Here is an 18,245-nt window from a genome sequence, read left to right on the forward strand (position 1 = left end):
ATTAACAGTTAGCAAATATTAGTAAATCCTATTTTTGAACTAAAATGGAATTACTTTGTTCTATCAGCATATTTTAATACACTAGACAGATTTAGTTTAAAATGTTGCCTCTCAGCCATTTAAAGTAATTAACAGTAAGCAAGCATAACTATGAGAAATACAAAAATAATAAACTTAAAAGCACTACATAATTGTCAGATATTATATAGGCAGTGGAAATGACTGACTTACAGGATAAATTAGTAATGATTTTATTTTTTAAAAATAATTTAGTTTTAATTTTCAACATTCACTTCCATTAAGATTTTGAGTTTTAAATTTTCTCCTCCTCAAAACAGCGTGCAATCTCATATAGGCTCTACTTACACAAAATGATTTTATTTAACAAACAGTTCACATTCACATATTTTTTAGGGTAAAACATTAACATTACATGGAAAATACTGAGAAGTAACATCTTTGTTGCAAATTAACTTACTGTGTGACTCTGGGTGAGACTGTTAAAATCTCTTATTCTTAATTTGTAAAGGGGAGTAAAAATATCCATAACACCAACAGTGTTGGTAGAATAAAGGATAAAGTATTTTAAAATTTTCCTTTTTTTTCTTATTTGCCTTCTATTTCAATATTATTTCAATAATAACATATTGTCAGTGTTGGCTAAACTTAGATGAAACTATGAGTTTTCTGCTGAGACACTCTTAATACTTTAAAATTTTATAATGGGAATTTATAAATAACACTGTTTTCCTGGGTCCACTATAAATTCATGTTAAGTAATCTAAACTGGGGCTCCACTACAGCAAGGCAATCTTTTTAACCTCCTAAACAGATCTAAACTATGCCAACTTCTCCAGCCTGTTACACTTTCCATCATCCCAGATGAGGTCTAGAGGTTCAGGGATACTGTTGATGGGGTGTGACCCAAGCCAAGGTCTTTGCCCTTTGCCCCAAAGGGAATCTGGCTTCCCTTTGTCTACAGGCCCCAGCCCCTCATCTCCCTTTGAAAGCCTTAGCCTACCTTTTAATCTCATTCAGATGCCTTTCAGTTCCTTCATTATCTATTCAATCTTTTAGACATTCCAATCAGAATTCCCACCCAGACCCTTTTCCCAAATCCTTTTCCCAGACCCCTCTTCTGGCTACCCAAAGTCACTTTAAGTATATAAGACCTAACCTGGCCCCCATTCAGGGCTGAGAATCTCATTTTTCCTCGGACTGGAAGAAGATTTGAGTTGAATTCTTTCAGACAGGGCCCAGTACCGCAATCTGGGGGTATCCCCCAGGAGCACCCCAAAGTCCTAGATCTCTTCACTGGGACCCCGAGATCATGACATGCAGGTTCTGCCCAAAAGATCTGGACCCAAGCCTTCTTCCATATTAGCCAGAGACTCTTAAGGAATCTGAGCATATATATTGGCTAGATTGCAAAAATCTAAGCAGTGGGTAGATTATAAGAATCTGAGCACCCTAATGGAGACGAAATGGACCTTATATACAGAAAGACTATGGGAGAGATCTAGGAGTGGCCAAGTAATCTGTGGGGACTGTGAGGTAATAGAAAGCCAGAGACTTGGACCACTAGGCCAAGGGAGAATGGAGCCTAGCTAGGATTAAGGGTGGGAAGTGACCTGGGGCCATAGGGAGGTAAAGAAAATGGAGGCCTAGACTAGTTTAAGGGTAACAGAGAATTGGCAGATTGGGTACAGCAAAAAGAAAGGCCAGTTGATGATATTATGGTTTCAGGCAACCACTAGAGATTTGGTGGGAAAGTCCAGGGTTTTTCCTTTTTGGGGCCTAGATCCCATCCTCATCTATCCCCACTCACTAATCTTCAATTTTTCCTTGTCTATTGGCTGCTTGCCTGCTGCCCAAACATCCCCCAACCTCAAAACTCTCTCCCTTGATTAATCCATTTATCTCTTCTCCCTTTCAAGATTAAATTTAAGGCCCATTTTTTTTTGTCTCTTCTTAACCTAGTAAGATTTATATAAACTCTTGTAAAGTGAACATAATCAAGAGAACAAATTATACAATGACAAAAATATAGTAAAGACAAACAACTCTGAAAGAATTAGACACTGATTAGCATGATGACTGACTAGGATTCCATTCCACTAGACTGATGATGAAACATACCACTAACCTTTTTTTTTGTTTAAATATAAATTTATTTATTTTTAGTTTTCAACATTCACTTCCACAAGTTTTTGAGCTCCAAATTGCTCACCCTCCCCCACCCCAAGATGGCATGCATTCTGAATCCCTTCCCCTAGTCTGCCTTCTCTTCTATTCTCCCCCCTTCTCTTATCCCTTCCCCTTCTATTTTCCTGTAGAGCAGGATAGACTTCTGTACCCCATTTCCTGTATTTCTTATTTCCCAGTGCATGTGAAAACTTTTTTTAAAACATGTGTTTTTAAAACTTTAGTTCAAATTTTCTCCCTTCCTCCCTCCCCACCCACCCTCATTGAAAAGGCAAGCAACTTAATATAGGTTGTACATGTGCAGTTATGCAAAACACTTCCATAGTAGACATGTTGTGAAAAACTAACTCTTTCCCTTAATCCTATCCTGCCCTCCCATTTATTCTATTCTTTCTTTTGACCCTGTCCCTCCTCAGAAGTATTTGCTTCTGATTACCCTCTTCCCAATCTGCCCTCCTCTCTATCATCCCCCTGCTCTCTTGTCCCCTTCTCCCCTATTTTCCTGTAGGGTAAGACAGATTTCCATACCCAATTGAATGTGTATGTTATTCTCTCCTTAAGCCAAATCCTATGAGAATAAGATTCCTCATTCCCTCTCACCTTCCCCTGTCCCCTCCACTGTGAAGACTTTTCTTTTCTGTTTTTTTTGTGAGATAATTTACCCCATTCTACCTCTCCCTTTCTTTCTCCTAGAGTATAATCTCTCTCATCCCTTAATTTTATTCTCCAGATATGACCCCTTAATCTTTTACTCACCCTGTGCCCTCTATCTATCTACATATACATACATATAATTTTTTTCCTCCAACTACCCTAATACTGACAAAGGTCTCATGAGTTATAAATATCATCTTTCCATGCAGGAATGTAAACAGTTCAATCTTAATAAGTCTCTTATGATTTCTCTTTCCTGTTTACCTCTTCATGTTCCACTTGAGTCCTGTATTTGAAAGTCAAATTTTCTATTCAGCTCTGGTTTTTTCATCAAGAATGCTTGAAAGTCCTCTATTTTACTGAATGACCATTTTTTCCCCTGAAGGATTATACTCAGTTTTGCTGATTCATGGTTGCAATCCTATCTCCTTTGCCCTCCAGAATATTATATTCCATGACCTGCAGTCCTTTAATGTAGAAGCTGCTAAATCTTGTGTTATCCTGATTGTGTTTCCACAGTACTTGAACTGTTTCCTTCTGGCAGCTTGTAATATTTTCTCCTTGACCTGGGAACTCTGGAATTTGGCTATAATATTCCTAGGAGTTTTCCTTTGGGGATCTCTTTCAGGAGAGAGTGTGGATTCTTTCAATTTCTATTTTGCCCTCTGGTTCTATATATCAGGGCAGTTTTCCTTGATAATTTCTTGAAAGATGATGTCTAGGCTCTTTTTTTGATCATGGCTTTCAGATAGTCCAATAATTTTTAAATTCTCTCTCCTGGATCTATTTTCCAGGTCAGTTGTTTTTCCAATGAGATATTTCACATTGTTTTCTAATTTTTCATTCTTTTGGATTTGTTCTACTGTGTCTTGATTTCTCATAAAGTCACTATCTTCCAATTGCTCTATTCTAATTTTTAAGGAAGTATTTTCTTCAGTAATCTTTTGGACTTCCTTTTCCATTTGGCCAATTCTTCTTTTTAGGGCATTTTTCTCCTCATTGGCTTTTTGGACCTCTTTTGCCATTTGGGTTAGGCTATTTTTTAAGGTGTTATTTTCTTCAGTATTTTTTTGGGTCTCCTTTAGCAAGCTGTTGACTTGTTTTTCATGATTTTCTTGCATCACTCTCATTTCTCTTCCCAGTTTTTCCTCTACTTCCCTTACTTGCTTCTCAAAATCCCTTTTGAGCTCTTCAAGGCCTGCGACTGATTCATATTTTTCTTGGAGGCTTTGGATGTAGGAGCTTTGACTTTGTTATCTTCTTCTGGTTGTATATTTTGATCTTCTTTTTCACCAAAGTAAGATAATATAGTCTGACTCTTTTTGCGCTGCTTGCTCATGATCCCGGCCAATTACTTGAGTTTTAAACTCTTTGTTAAGGTACGAATCTGCTTCCAGTGTGGAGAATGTACTGTCCCAAGCTTCGGGGGGTTTGTACAGCTGTTTTCAGAGATACTTGTAGGGCCCTGTAAATCTTCAGTTCTTCCAAGGTGGTATGATAAAGGGCGAGGTAAGGAGGGGCTTCTCTCCGCAATCACTACAAGCTCCACCAAGCCAGCGCTCCTCACCCCAGCATGGCTGCCCAGAACTGTGGCCCAGATCCAAACATGGGCAAAGCAAGAGATTCCTGCCTCAGCACTGGCAAAGAGATCCCTGCAATCCCTCTCTGATCAGCCACTGGATTCCCCCTCAGTCTGTGGGCGGGAAGCTCGGGAAGCAGCTGCCCCCCCCAGCGCCAAGCTGTTGGGGAATGGAGCTGAAACCCCACCTTCCTTTCTCAGCACCGACAGAAACAGACTTTTCCCACTGACCTTCTAAGTTGTCTTTGGCATTGGTGGACTGAGGAGTCTGGAAACCTCCACAGCTGCCCACGATTCAGTCCTCTGAGGCCTACTCCAGGTTCCCAGCGCCCACGCCGCGCTGCGCTGCACTCCCAGCCTGGTGCGATACACCTTTCTGATCAATTATCCAGGTTGTCTTGGGCTGGAAATTTGTTTCACTCTGCCTTTTTGTGGGTTCTGCTGCTTCAGAATTTGTTTAGAGCTATTTTTTATGAGTATTTGCAGGGGTTTGGAGGAGAGCTCAAGCAAGTCACTGCTTTTACTCCGCCATCTTGGCTCCACCTCCCCACTAACCTTCTTATGGAGGTGAAGGACTGAGTGTAGAATTGATGAGAGCCGGGCCCAAGCCAAGATCTTCACCCTTTGCCTCAAAGGGAATCTGACTCACAGGCCCCAGACCCTCATCTCCCTTTGAAAGCCTTAGGCTCCCTTTTGTCTATAGGCCCCAGAAAGGCCTTCCTTTATCTCCTTTTGAAAGTCCTAGCCCCACCCTGATTTTGTGCAGATGCCTTTCAACCTTCTGCCTTCCTGTTCCCTCCATTATCTAGCCATTGTCTATTCAATCTCTCTGACCTCCCCAATTAGAATTCTTACCTAGACCTTTTCCCCAACCCCCTTCTCTGGCCACCCAAAGTCACTTTAGTATTTAAGATCCACCTTGGCCCTCATTCAGATGCTGAGAATCTCAGGCCCACAAGGCTGAGAACCTCTCATGCCCGCTCGTCTTTAAGGGCGTCACCTAGCTGAGAATCTCTCGTGCCCCAAAAGGCTGAGCCTTTCTCATGCCCGCCTGTCCTTATGGGTGTCACCCGGCCTATATGTTTTACCACCAATAAACTTTTCCTCTTGCTGAAGATTTGAATTGAATTTTTTCAGGCAGGGCCCGGTACCGCGATCTTGGGGTCCCAGCACCCCAGAACCCCTAGACCTCTTCAGAATGAGACAAAAAAATTTTTAGACATGTCCAGGGCAGAAATTTGTTTCACTTAACAATGCATGTTTATAATAAGGGTTTTGCTTTTCTTTTATTTTCAATTGTTGGGGGAGGAGGGAAAAAAATAAATTAATTTCCCCCCCAAAATTGTCACCTTGTAAGTGAAGCTTTTCCTAGTCTCCCTGCCCACCTCCTAGCTACTGTTGCATACCACTCCAAAAGACTTTTATCTACCTTCTACTTATCTCTATATGTCCACATTTCTCCCCTCACTAGACCATAAGTTTCTTGGGGGGCAGGAGCTGTTTCACTTCTATCTGTATCTAGGGTCCAATGCAGTTGCTTGGCACCTCATAGGACCTGAATAAATGTCTACTGATGAACCAGCAGGGAACTTCTGCCAAGTAAGAAAATGCACTCCACAGCTAGTGCTCTTCAATTTCTTAGAGTCTTAGAAAATCTCCTGGGACTCAGGGCGGTTCAGTGGTTTGCCTGTGAACAATGAGCCAGGACAAGACTTAAATCCAGGTCTTCTTGATTTTGAGGCTAGCTCCCCATCCACATTCTACGGAAAGAATGAAAGGTTTTACAATTTGATCTAAGAAAAGGCCAAACAAAAAAATTGAGGCTAAAAAAAAAAAAAGAAAAATTGTGGGGCTTTTCTACCCATCTACTATTAGTGACACTAACTTCACAAGAAATCTCAGGAAGTTCATTTCAGTGAGGCCTTGAAAAAGAAAACCTTTAGAAGGGGATTAAAACCCAAAGTGGAAAGTTGGTTTGCCCAGCCACAAGACAATTAAACCAAATACACTTCAAAGGGAGTAGAACAGAGAAGACAGAACACAAGACTTCAGTTTAAATCATCCCTCAGAACTTCTCTGAGGATAATTAATATTATGAGATTATATTAATGACTATTTATTAATTAGTGATCCATCCTTCCCCTCCTATTTCTTTTAAGATCCAACTCCAGACAAGGTCAGTCTCAGAAGGACATGACTAAGTGATAAGATTACTCCTAGCCCTCAGGGCTACATTAACTAGGTTGGGCAGGACCCCACCCAACTGGGAAACCTCATTTCTGTTCAGAATATAAAGACAAAACAGTTAGGGCAAAAACCCTTACCCTGAGGAAAAAACTCTGTCCTTGATCCTCTCCTTTAACAGTTTAGGGCAATCTAGCTCAAGAAGAAGAAAACTAGCCAGAGAGGATCAGATGGAATTGGCTTTCCTTGCCCAGATTGCTGGAAACTGCTGGGTCTCATGATTAAGCTACAGGTCCTCAGCAGGAGAAGCTGAAGACTTTTATCCCTTTAGACTTTTAATTATGTCCACCATTTCACTTGTCAGTGGAGTTCCCTGTCAGAAAGTACACATTTGATTTCAGAGTTTCAGAGTTTCAAATGGCATCTTTGGTTACCAAACCCCGCCCCCCATCAATTTACTGATTATTAAGTAGCATAATTGATTCACTAGCTACACCTCAGACTCTGCCTCACTTAAATTCAATTTATGCATAATCAAAAGACATTACCCATACCATTTTACCTATTTCAAAGTCTTGTGGCACCAGGAAAGTGATGAAGCAGCAGGTGCGGATACACTGGGAGCTGTAATCACAACATTTCACACAGGCAGCCCAGGCCATAGGGTTGATTTCTCACTGGAAGGAGCACTGGGATTTGGCAGTCCCCTGGGTGTCTGAGCAGCCTTTAAAGGATCGCGCTGCTCACCTCCTGATGTGACGAAGGGGCTAGAATAGGTACCCTAAAAATTGTCTGCTTACCAACCCTGGCCTGATTACTATGGCAGGCGGGAAATCCCACTCTGTGGTTGAAACAAAAAAATGCACAAAAATGTCTGCACCGACAATTCCACTCAACCATCAGCACATAGAATGTTGCACACTTACAGACAACACAAAATCCAGTAGAGCTGAAAGAAGAACAGCTCTTGTTGCAAGAGAATTCAGCAGGTATCATTCAAACTCTGCTTCACAGAGCACAACTCCACCGGGCTGGCCACCTTGTTGGAATGCAAAAGGTATGCTTGCCAAAAAGACTATTTTATGGAGAACTCACACAGGGCAAGTGCTCACACGGTGGTCAGGAGAAGGGATACAAGGACACTCTCAAGGTCTTGCTTAAGAGCTCTGCAGCTGACAGTATGACATGGGAGATACTGGCACAGGACCGCCCAGCATGGCATGCCTGCATCAAGAAGGTGCTGTGCTCTACAAGCAAAGCAGAATTCAAACAGCTCAAAAGAAACGCAAGATGCATAAATTTAGAGAACCCACCCTAAATGTTCACACAGAGTATTTGCGCCTGACCTGTAGTAGAACATTCCAAGTTAGTTTAGTATTGTTCTGATCACATGCAGTCAGACACACTGAAACTTGATGTCATTTTGGTCCTCTTCAAGAACAAAGGACAGCAACCAAACAGCTATACCTCAGACTCAGTTTCCTTAATCTGTAATAAAATAATGATAACATCACCTATACCTAGAGTACTTACGTCACAGGACTGTGGTGAGATCAAGGGAAATAACTGATGTAAAGCACTTCATAAGCTTTAAAAGTAATATCTTGGGGCGGCTAGATGGCGCAGTGGATAGAGCACCAACCCTGGAGTCAGGAATACCTGAGTTCAAATCTGGCTTCAGACCAAACACCTGACACTTACTAGCTGTGTAACCCTGGGTAAGTCACTTAACCTCAACTGCCTAAGCAAAAAAAAAAAAGTAGTAATGTCTTCCTATTATTCAAAGCTCAGATAATGCTGATCAATTGAACAGCATCATTCCTTATGTCATAGTGTCTGAATGTGAGGAAGAGGGAATAGAGTATAGGAAAACAGGACATAAAGAGTCTGGCCCCAATCCCCAGGAAGGTGGGAGAGTATAGAGGAAGGGGTAGCCACTATATGATGAACTCTGTGAGTGGCAGCTAAGCTTGGAGACCATGGCTGCCCCACCTCCTCCCCAGAAGCCATTCTGTACTTTGTTCTTTATAGCTCAGCTTAAATCTGTTACCATAGCCTCCTAATCGTTCTTCCAGTTTCTAATTTCTCTCTCCTTGGGCACAATGGCCCAACTGCCATTCCTACAGCTTAGAGCTGACTCCTGTCACTCCCCTGCTCAAGAAGCTCCAGGAGGCTGCCTCCAGTACAAAGCCTCTGGATGGCATTTAAAGCCCTTCACAAGCGGGTTCCAGCCAATCTTGCTGGGTTTAGACATTTCATCACACTCCAAGGCACCTATGTCTCCACAGCAGTGGACACTGCCCTCCCATCGTAACAACTACCTGAACTCATTCTTCAGATTATTTTATTCCCAATCCTCCTCCTCTCCTAATGAGAAAGGTTTTCAACTCCCCACTGACCACTTCCTTAATGCCATCCCTCCTCAATCCAACTCCGCCTACCTCTTCCACTGTGTTCTCTTGGAACTCCTGCTCCACCAGTACCAAACAAGCTTCCATCTTAAACCTTTTTCCTTTCTTGCTCTTTTTGCTCTAAATGAGACCTGGCTCCCTCCTCCTCGATCATTCTTTCTAGCCCTGATGCACTTTCACTCTTATATCCACTTGTCCTGCCCACTGGCTAATGAGGGATGAGAACACTTCTTGCTCCCCACTGCCACTTTCAGATTCTCCCTCACAAATTTCTCCTCTGAAGTTTGCTGAATCTCCATCACCCAATCAAGACTGGGGTAGCTGTTGTCTACAGACCTCCAGCAAGCTCTTCTTCCTTCCTCAACAAGTTCTGGGCCTTGGCCAGTCTTTGTTCTCTTTCCAATTCTTGTCCTCATACTAGAGAACTCCAACTTCATACTGATACCCCTTCAAACACCCTAACCTCCAAATTCCTCAATTTACTCATTTCCCATAAACTTCTCTTCCCCCTCAACTTAGTCCCACACAGAGATGGTCATACCTTTAACCCTGGCATCACACACAAGTGTTCTGCTTCTATGTTGATGAATTCTGAAATTCCCTTATTTTTGTTATTCTGCCTCTCCCTCTGCCTTGCAAATCCAAATCTTATTCCTCATTCAAGCTGTGACCTCCAATTCCTCCACCCCTCATTTCTTTGTCAGTCCATCATCCCTGCACTAGCTACATTCATCTCCCTTCCCTACCTTGACCAGCTTCCTACCCTGATGAACCAGTTCAACTCTGTATTGTCCTCTTCTTGAGACACCAGCCACTTGTCCCTTAACCTACTGAAGATCTTGCTCTACCAAGCCTCAGCCTATACTCCCACCTTCTGCTGCCTTCACTCCTAAATCATGAGTGCTGAACGAAGCTAGAGAAAATCACAAAACTATGCTGACTGGGTCCACTACAAATTTATGTTACCTCACTGAGACAAGTCAATCCTTTTATACCTCCTTAACTGACTCACTATCCCACTCATCACAGCAGGTCTTCCAAACCTTTTCATCCCTCCTTAAACCTCCTAGGGGTCCTCAACCCCCTACACCCTCAGCTGAGAACCCTGAATCATATTTCACTGGAAAAACTGAGGCCATTCTGCCGAGAGCTCCCTCTTCTCCACTCTTCCTCAACTCCTATCACCTAGCTGCCTTCTGCCATCATCAGCTTCTTTGCTTGTCTCAGATGAAGAGGTGGCCCTCTTTACATCCATCCTATCTTGTCCAGATTTTTCCCCTATCATCCCCACTCTCTAACCTTCAATCTCTCCCTGTCTACTACCTGATTCCTTAGTGACTACAAACACACCCTTGTGTCTCCCATCCTCAAAAAACTTTCATTAGATACATCCCAAATGTGTCCTCATTTTTGTGGCTAAACTCCTTAAGAAGGCTATACTTGATGCTTCTCACTCTCTTAACTCTGCAGGTGAAAATGCAGTTGGCTTCCTACTCCATCATTCAACTGAAACTGCTCTCTCCAAAGTCACCAATTTCTTAACTGACTAATCTCATGGCTTCTTTTGCAATCCTCATTTTTCTTGATCTCTCTTCAGCCTCTGACCCTGTTGATCACTTTCTTTTTTCTTGATATTTTCTTCTCTCTAGTTTTCCTGATGATGCTATCTCCTGGTTCTCCTAATTGGGACTGTTTTTTTTTCTTATTTTCTTCAGTTAAACTATTGACTGTTTTTCATTTATTCTTTGACTCATTATTCTTTCAGCTTAAATTATATAGTTTCCAATGAATTTTTAATCTTTGCTTCAAAGGCCCTCTATTGAATGTAATTTTATGACATCACGGTTGCTAAAATATTTATTTAATATTTCTGCTTTTCTACATTTGTGAGGTTTTTAATGCCTTAATATATGGTAAATTTTTGTACACACCATATACAGCTAAGAACAGGCATACTCTTATCTGTTCTCATTCAGTAGTCTCCAAAGATCTATCATAGCTAACTTTTCTAAAATTCTATTCATCGCCGTAACTTTTCTCTTTAATTTTCTGGTTATATTTATCTAGGTTTGAGAGAGTAAATTGAAGTCTCCTACCTTTTGGTTTTATGGTTTATTTCCTCCCGTAATTCATTTAACTTTAAGAATTTAGATGCTGCGCTATTTAGTCCATATATGTTTAGTACTGATATTAATTCACTGTCTATAGTACTTTTTAGCAAAATGTAGTTTTATCTCTTTTAATTTATCTGTTTATCTCTTTTAATTAGATTTCTTTTTCTTTTTGTCTGAGATTACGATTGCTACACCTGCCTTTTTTATTTTGGCTGAGGCATAACAGATTCTCCTCTAGCTGCTTATTTTAACTCTGTGTGTGCGTGTCATTCTGGTTCAAATGTGTTTCACATAAACAACACATTACTAGGTCTGGTTTTTAATAAATTCTGCTATAGACTTCTATTTTTATGTGCAAGTTCATCCCATTCACTTTCAAAATTATGACTATCTATTTCCCTCCATCCTATTCTTTGATATGTTTTCTTCTCTTTTTTTCCTTGAGCCTTCTTTAACAGTCTTGTTATGCTTCTGACTACTACCTCCCTTAACCTATTCTCCCCCTTATTTCCTCCCCATACCTTTCCCTTAGCTCCTTTCCCTCCTATTTCCCTGTTAGGTAGGATGGATTTCTATGCTTGTACGTATATGCTTCCCTCTTTTAGCCAATTCAGATAAGAGTAAGGTTCAAGTGTTACCTACTCTTTACCCTACTGTCTTCTCTCCTATATAAATTCTGCCTTGTGTACCCCATTTATGTGCTTTCCCAATCAGAATTTGGATTGGTAAATTTTCTAGATTGCTGTGGAGAAGAAATAGTAGCAAGCTAAACTCAATCACTTCTTCTCACTCTATCATCTTAATTCAGCCTCCCCCTTCTCAGTTTTCTCTGCTGAATCTTTACCCAGGTCTTACCCACAAATAGTTTGTGCCCTCTGAGACTTTGCTCTGGGCCCTCTTTTCTATTTAACTATTTTGCTTGTCAATCTCATCAACTCCCACAGATATGACAATAATCTCTACATAGATGTCTCAGATCTACTTATTCAGCCCTAACCTCTCTTTCTGATCTCTGGTCTTATCTGATCTTATATAACTTATGCTTCCAGCTCCCTATTGAGCATCTCAAATTTGACGTCCTCTAGATATCTTAAGCTCAATACATGTATTTTCTTTCCCACCCTCCCCTCCTAATTTCTCCATTACTGTCTTGGGTACCACCATCTTCCTTGGCGTCTTTGACTCCTCACACTCACTCTCTCAGCCACCATACCTATTATGTCAAGTTCTATTGATTCTACCATCATAACATCTCTCCTACATGCCTTCTTCTTTCTTCTCACAACGACACTACTCTGGTGCAGGCCCTCACCTCTTCATACCTGTATTATTTCAACAGAGTGCTGGTTGGTCTCCCTGCCTCTAGTCTCTCCCCACCTCCAGTCTGTCCTTTACTGAACTGTCAAACTGATCTTCCTAAAATGCAGGTCAGATCAGGTCACCTTCTTGCCCCCCAATTCAGTAGATACTTTAGTGGCTCCCTATCTCCTACAGGATCAAATATAAAATTCTCTATTTGGTAGTCAAAGCCCTTCATAACCAGGCTTTCCTACCTTTCCAATCTTCTAACACCTCACTTCCCCCTCCCCACATAGCTCTGCTTCCTTGCAGTTCCTCACACACTACAATCCATCTGACTCCAGGCATTACTGAATGTCCTCCATGCCTGGATCTTACTCCTTCCTTGTTTACGCCTCCTGGCCTCTCTGGCTTTCTTCAAGTTCCAGCTAAAGAGTTATCTTCTATAAGAAGCCTTTCCTACTCCTCTTTAACCTGCATGCCTTCCCTCTGAGTGCCTCCCTTGTTGAAAGTGGATTTTGAGAAGAATATTAACTGACTCCATTTTGTGCGATGTTTGCTATTATTATATAAATGTACTGAATGTCTTCTTCAGTACCTCCCTTTCCCCAGTGATTTTACTGTTACAAAAAAAGACTAAATAGTTCCCCAAAACTCACCCACTTTTCTTTATCTTAGCTAATAAGGCCTTATTAGGAGCTTAACAAATGCTTGGACTGATAAAAAAGATACAGTTTTCTTCAATCTGGTATAAATGGCTATCCTTGAAGAGTGAGACTTTTTTTTTAACGTTGTATCCCTAAGTATTACTAACAGTTTGATGCATTCAATAAATGCCAGTTGAATGAACGAGATTCAATAAAACAAATCCTTAAAATATTTCTTCAATTTGGATTAACATGTGATATGAAACATTCACAGTTAGCCATTTCTTTTTGTGTCAGCTATACCTATCAAGAAATATTAATTCAGACAGTAAAACTCAGTTCCTATAGCAAAACATCAAATTTTAAGTGAAAAGCTATTACAACTTTCTAGCTTTTAATTTATGTAATTCATTTGTACTACTTTCCCTTTCAAAATAAACTTCAAAAATATAAGCTGTAAGTCAAATGTCCACATACATATACATAATATAATCAAGTGAAAGGAAATTCTTACCTTAACTTTCTGACCATAAACAACTAGGATATCTACCCAAGATGTATCAGTTGACACAGCACACATTTCACTAAAAATGAAAAGATATATTTCTTTTAATGAAAGTATTTCTTTTAACAAATGATGGTAACTCTTAACCAACATATAACTGCACTTATAAAAAAGGAAGTTGTCAATAAAGTCTTTCCAGATTTCCCCAACTTCTCATGCCTGTTCTTCCTCTTCAACCACTCTCCATTTAACTACCTTGTATTTATTCTCCTTATATTTATTCTGTATATATTTCTGTATGTACTTGTTTCCCTTAGCACATAAGACTCCTGACGGTATGGATTGCTTCATTCTTTATATTTCTGTCCCCAGAGTCTAGCACAGTGCTTACAAGGCAGGAGTTACTTAATAAATGCTTGTTGATTTTGAGATCATTAAGCTGAATCAATTAGGCAAAATATTACTTGGCAACATTTGAGAATACTGTGAAAATTAGAGAGTTTCAAGTACACATTCTGTTGGGTAAATTAAATATCTAAGAATTTATAGTAATTTCTAAGCCACCTAAATTTATGCCATTAAAAGTTATTATAATACATGCAAATTGATGATTAATATTTGTTAGATTAATAATGACATGAATCATTGTACTTCTAAGTGCCTAATTTACAACTAAGGAAGAATTTGCTATCTAGTTCTATATAACAACCTTTCTCCTGAGAAGTAAAAATATAAAGTAAATGCTATGTTGAGGTATCATACAGGTTGCATAATACTTGTAAATATGGGAGGAGGGCAAACAAACCTGCAGGGTAAGCCTTTCAAGAGTCACTTGATTTTTTTTTTTAGTCAAATATGTTGCTAATAATACAGATGAAACTCTATGAATTATCATTTAACCAATACAATATTCCTAAATAAGAATTTAGTGGAATTGTTGTATTTGGGATTGTTAAATTATAGCTGGAAAGGACCTTGAGGTCTTTTAGCATAAACCCTTAATTTTATAGATGAAGAAATTGAAATACTGAGAAGTTAGATGAGTTGGGCCAAGGTCACAAAGTAATTTCCTATTCGTAAAATGCAAAGGATATGTTTCAAAGTGTTAGCAACAAAAGTCACAGTATAGAAAGGAAAGCTGCAAATTAATTGTATTAACTGTGAATTTCTTGTAGTTAATTCATTGACACTAATGAAAAACCTGAGTGGAAAAACAAGAGAATAGTCTACCAAAGCATCTTCCTATTTCAAGGTTAGTCTGGGTCATATTATCTTAAACATCAGATTAATCTCAATGAAATACATGCTTATCTACCTCATTCATAAAATCCCAATGGCTCCTCTTAGTCTCCACGTGGTATCAAATTCCTCATTTCCAGGTATCAACTGCATCTGAAATTTGCCTACAATCAAATTTCTCCAACACTAACCTTTAATTGCAGAAAATTTGTCTCCTGTTTCCATTACAATGACTGACTTATCTATCTGATTACCCCTTTCAGGAGCCTAATTATACTTTAAAGCAAGAGTTTTGTGTTTTGATTATAAACAACTTACTCAACATTCCCTAACTAGACTGTAAGGTCAAAGAAGGAATTTACATTCCTGTGTATGAACTGTATCTCTCAACTACCTTGCCAAACTCCTAGAGCGCTCCTCTCTAATTAGGGTTCTAAATCTTTGCCTGCTAACTCCTATGAATCTCCCAAGAGCATAACCTTATTAAAAGCCCCAAAATGACCATTACTTATTATTCCAGCTCTCGAATGCACTCAGGTCTTCTTGACTCGATGTCTAGCATTCCACCCACTGAGCCAACTAGCTGCCTGCCACTTAACTGATACCTTGGCTTATACATTAGTTTCCAGAATCAGCCTTCCTATTATTGTGGATACTGGACAATCTGCGAACGATCCTCAATGTGAGGGCACCAGGTAGCCCACCTTAGGGTCCCTAAGGATAATATTTGTAACTATGGGAAGAGAGCAAACAAATCTGTAGTGAAAGCCTTTCAAGAGTCATTTAATTTTCATATACAAATATACACACACACACACACACACACACATATACATATCTATCTATTTACTTATTTATTTAGAAAAGAGGTCAGGAACAAGAGAATCTGGTTGCAGAATCCTCACTTGAGGTAACTGGATATATGTCTGAGGGCCACCACTACCTTGACCATCATCTCCCTTTAGACCCCAATGGATACGGCCCAGGTCCCTGTACCCAAGAGCCTTGTGCCCTCAGCCATCATTCCAGGAAGCAGCCCCTGTGGAGATGCAGCCTGGCCATTTAATGCTCCTATAGGAGCTTCAGCTATAGCTCCTGAAGACTCAGAAAAGAAAGTGCTTGTCCCCAAAGTCCTTGGCATTGCATCTGGAACTGTTATTTTATTGGTGGAAATGACATTAAAGAAGAGCTGTTAACGTCTGCCTTGAAAAAAATAATATGAAAGAATTTTGCCCAAGTTCATGTAAGTAAACCCGATTACTTAAATGAAAAATGAAAACAAAAATTTTGCTTTGCAAAAAACATCTGCACCCTAAAGACCACGGGGCTTTTCCAAATTACTTGTAACTAAAAACACCTCCATGTGTTTTTGTCTCATTAAAAAAGTGAGCTCTCAGAGTGCAAGGCCTGTCCTACGGTTTGGTCCCTAGCGCTTTGTTAATGCTTTTCTTTCCTTCTTTTCATTCAGGTTCCAACCTGCAAGGGCAGGAACCTCATCAGAAGCGTCTGATTCACAGCATCCTGGACTTAGGGCAGGAAGGGACCTGGGAAGGTCATCATCAACCTCCTTATTTCACAAACATGGAACCCTAGGCCCAGAGAGGTAAGGCGCCTCCTGTGTGCCAAGCCCTGGGACCAGCACTGGGGGATACAGGAAGGAGCAAAACCCAGTCTCTGCTGTCTAGGACCTGCCCGTCTAGAGGGGGAGGTGACTCGCCCAGGACCACACAATGCCGCTGCTTTGGAACCCCGGTCTTCCGGTGTCCGAGTTCAAAGCCGCCGCAGCACGTGGCCTCTCCACAGGCCGTGGCCCTTCCTCGGGGTGGGGGCGGGGTCTCCACTCCAGGCCTCTGGTCCAAGCCTCCCGCCTCAGGACTCCCCCACCAGCCCCAGGGGCCGAGCCCCGGCTTCGGCCTCGCCTGGGCCTCCCCGGACGCCCGGCGCCGGCTCACTGACCTCAGGCACCCCAAGGCCACGGTGACTGGGAAGCTCCAGGGAGGGCGCCGTCCCGAGGGGAAGAGGGGAGAGCGGAAGGAGGAGGTGGAGCCCGATCCGGACCCGGCAGCGCTGGGGGAGGGGGCACGCTCCGGGACAGGAGGAGCTTCGCGGTCCCAGTCGCCGTCCCCCCAGGCGCGGCCAAGGCCGCGCGCCGGCTGAAGACACGCCCCTTCCTCCCACCTCCTCCCTCGCGCACGGGCATGAGCGGGGGCGCGTTCGGGAGGGCAGGAGGCCTAGAACGCGAGCCTCGGTCGCGCGCGTCGGTCGTCAGAGAGGCGGCGGGCGGTGGCGTTGGGGGCCGGGGCTCCCCCCAGCACCACCACCCCCGCCCAGCAGAGGCGCTCGCGCGCGCGCGCGCCCCGCCTTTCCTCCTGGTCCCCGCCCCCGCCCCTCCTGCGCCCCTGCCATTAAAAGGCGTAGCTCTGGCCGGCGTCCCGGAAAGCCCTTCCTTCGCTCCCCGTTAGGCTGTGAAGCGCCGAGAGGGGAGGAGAAAGCAGCGAGCCAGGAAGGCGAGCTCTGCTCGAGCGGCCGCTCCCTCCCGTCGGGCCCCACCGCCCCAGTCTCCGAGCCGCCCCCATCCTCGAGCCTCCTCCGCCGCCGTCATGTTCCGGTACCTCGGGGAAGCGCTGCAGCTGTCCCGGGCCGGGGCCTCGGCCGCCGCCGCGGACCCCGCCGCCTCCGCCCTGCTCCTGTGGGCCCGGGGCCAGCCCGCCGCCGCACCGCCGGCCCCTCGACGCCACTACAGCGAGGCGGCTGGGGCCGGCGACGACGATCCCAACTTCTTCAAGATGGTGGAGGGCTTCTTCGACCGCGGCTCTAGGATCGTGGAGGACAAGCTGGTGGAGGACCTGAAGACGCGGGAGACCGAGGAGCAGAAGCGCAACCGGGTGCGTGGCATCCTGCGCATCATCAAGCCCTGCAACCATGTGCTGAGCGTCACCTTCCCCATCAAGAGGGACAACGGCTCCTGGGAGGTGATCGAGGGCTACCGGGCTCAGCACAGCCAGCACCGCACTCCCTGCAAGGGAGGTGAGTGACGACGGGCGGGGGCGACCCCCAGCCAACGTCCCGAGACGGGGTAGTGGGCGGACCGATGCTCCCCTGGAAAGTTCCCCTTGGAGGATGCACCAGCGTGGGGCCGTTAGTGCTAGTGTTTACAATTGTAAAATACAATGTAGATTGGGATGTGTAGAAGGGGAGCCAGGAAGCACCCCCTTCCTATGCCTGACACGTCTACGACTCCTGCTCCTCCATGGAGAAGGGTACCTAGTGGTAACCTCAAAAAAAAAAAGACTTATACCGACTCTAAGGGAGAAGTAGCCAGTAAGTTTAACTTCAGACGTACTTGAAGGTTTCACGGGTCGTTCTCCAATCCCCTCTGTCAGTTGCCCAGGAGGTTTTGAACTGATT

The 18,245-nt window shown here is 42.9% G+C and overlaps 2 protein-coding genes across 7 annotated transcripts in view; one reads left to right on the plus strand and one right to left on the minus strand.

Moving 5' to 3' along the window:
* The window catches only part of SHLD2 (shieldin complex subunit 2), a 90,535-nt gene extending 73,546 nt beyond the window's left edge, over nt 1-16,989 (minus strand). For 3 of the 6 annotated variants that reach the window (XR_013485218.1, XM_078150921.1, XM_078150919.1), the window contains exons 1-2: nt 16,794-16,988; nt 13,608-13,677 (exon numbers count right to left, since the gene is read on the minus strand). The gene's annotated coding sequence lies outside the window, so the exon portion shown is untranslated. Of the gene's footprint in view, nt 1-13,607; nt 13,678-16,793 lie in introns of all 6 variants that reach the window. The other 3 variants (XM_078150920.1, XM_020996899.2, XM_020996901.2) reach the window with 3 other exon arrangements.
* Nucleotides 16,990-17,242: 253 nt separating this feature from the next.
* The window catches only part of GLUD1 (glutamate dehydrogenase 1), a 37,546-nt gene continuing 36,543 nt past the window's right edge, over nt 17,243-18,245 (plus strand). The window contains exon 1 of the mRNA XM_020996904.2: nt 17,243-17,864. Within this exon, the coding sequence (XP_020852563.1) occupies nt 17,438-17,864 (427 nt within the window). The 5' untranslated portion in view covers nt 17,243-17,437. The remainder of the gene's footprint in view (nt 17,865-18,245) is intronic.

Source organism: Phascolarctos cinereus, unplaced genomic scaffold (genome assembly GCF_003287225.1).
Source record: "Phascolarctos cinereus isolate Bilbo 61053 unplaced genomic scaffold, phaCin_HiC Scaffold_3;HRSCAF=262, whole genome shotgun sequence".
NCBI classification, from domain to species: Eukaryota; Metazoa; Chordata; class Mammalia; order Diprotodontia; family Phascolarctidae; genus Phascolarctos; species Phascolarctos cinereus.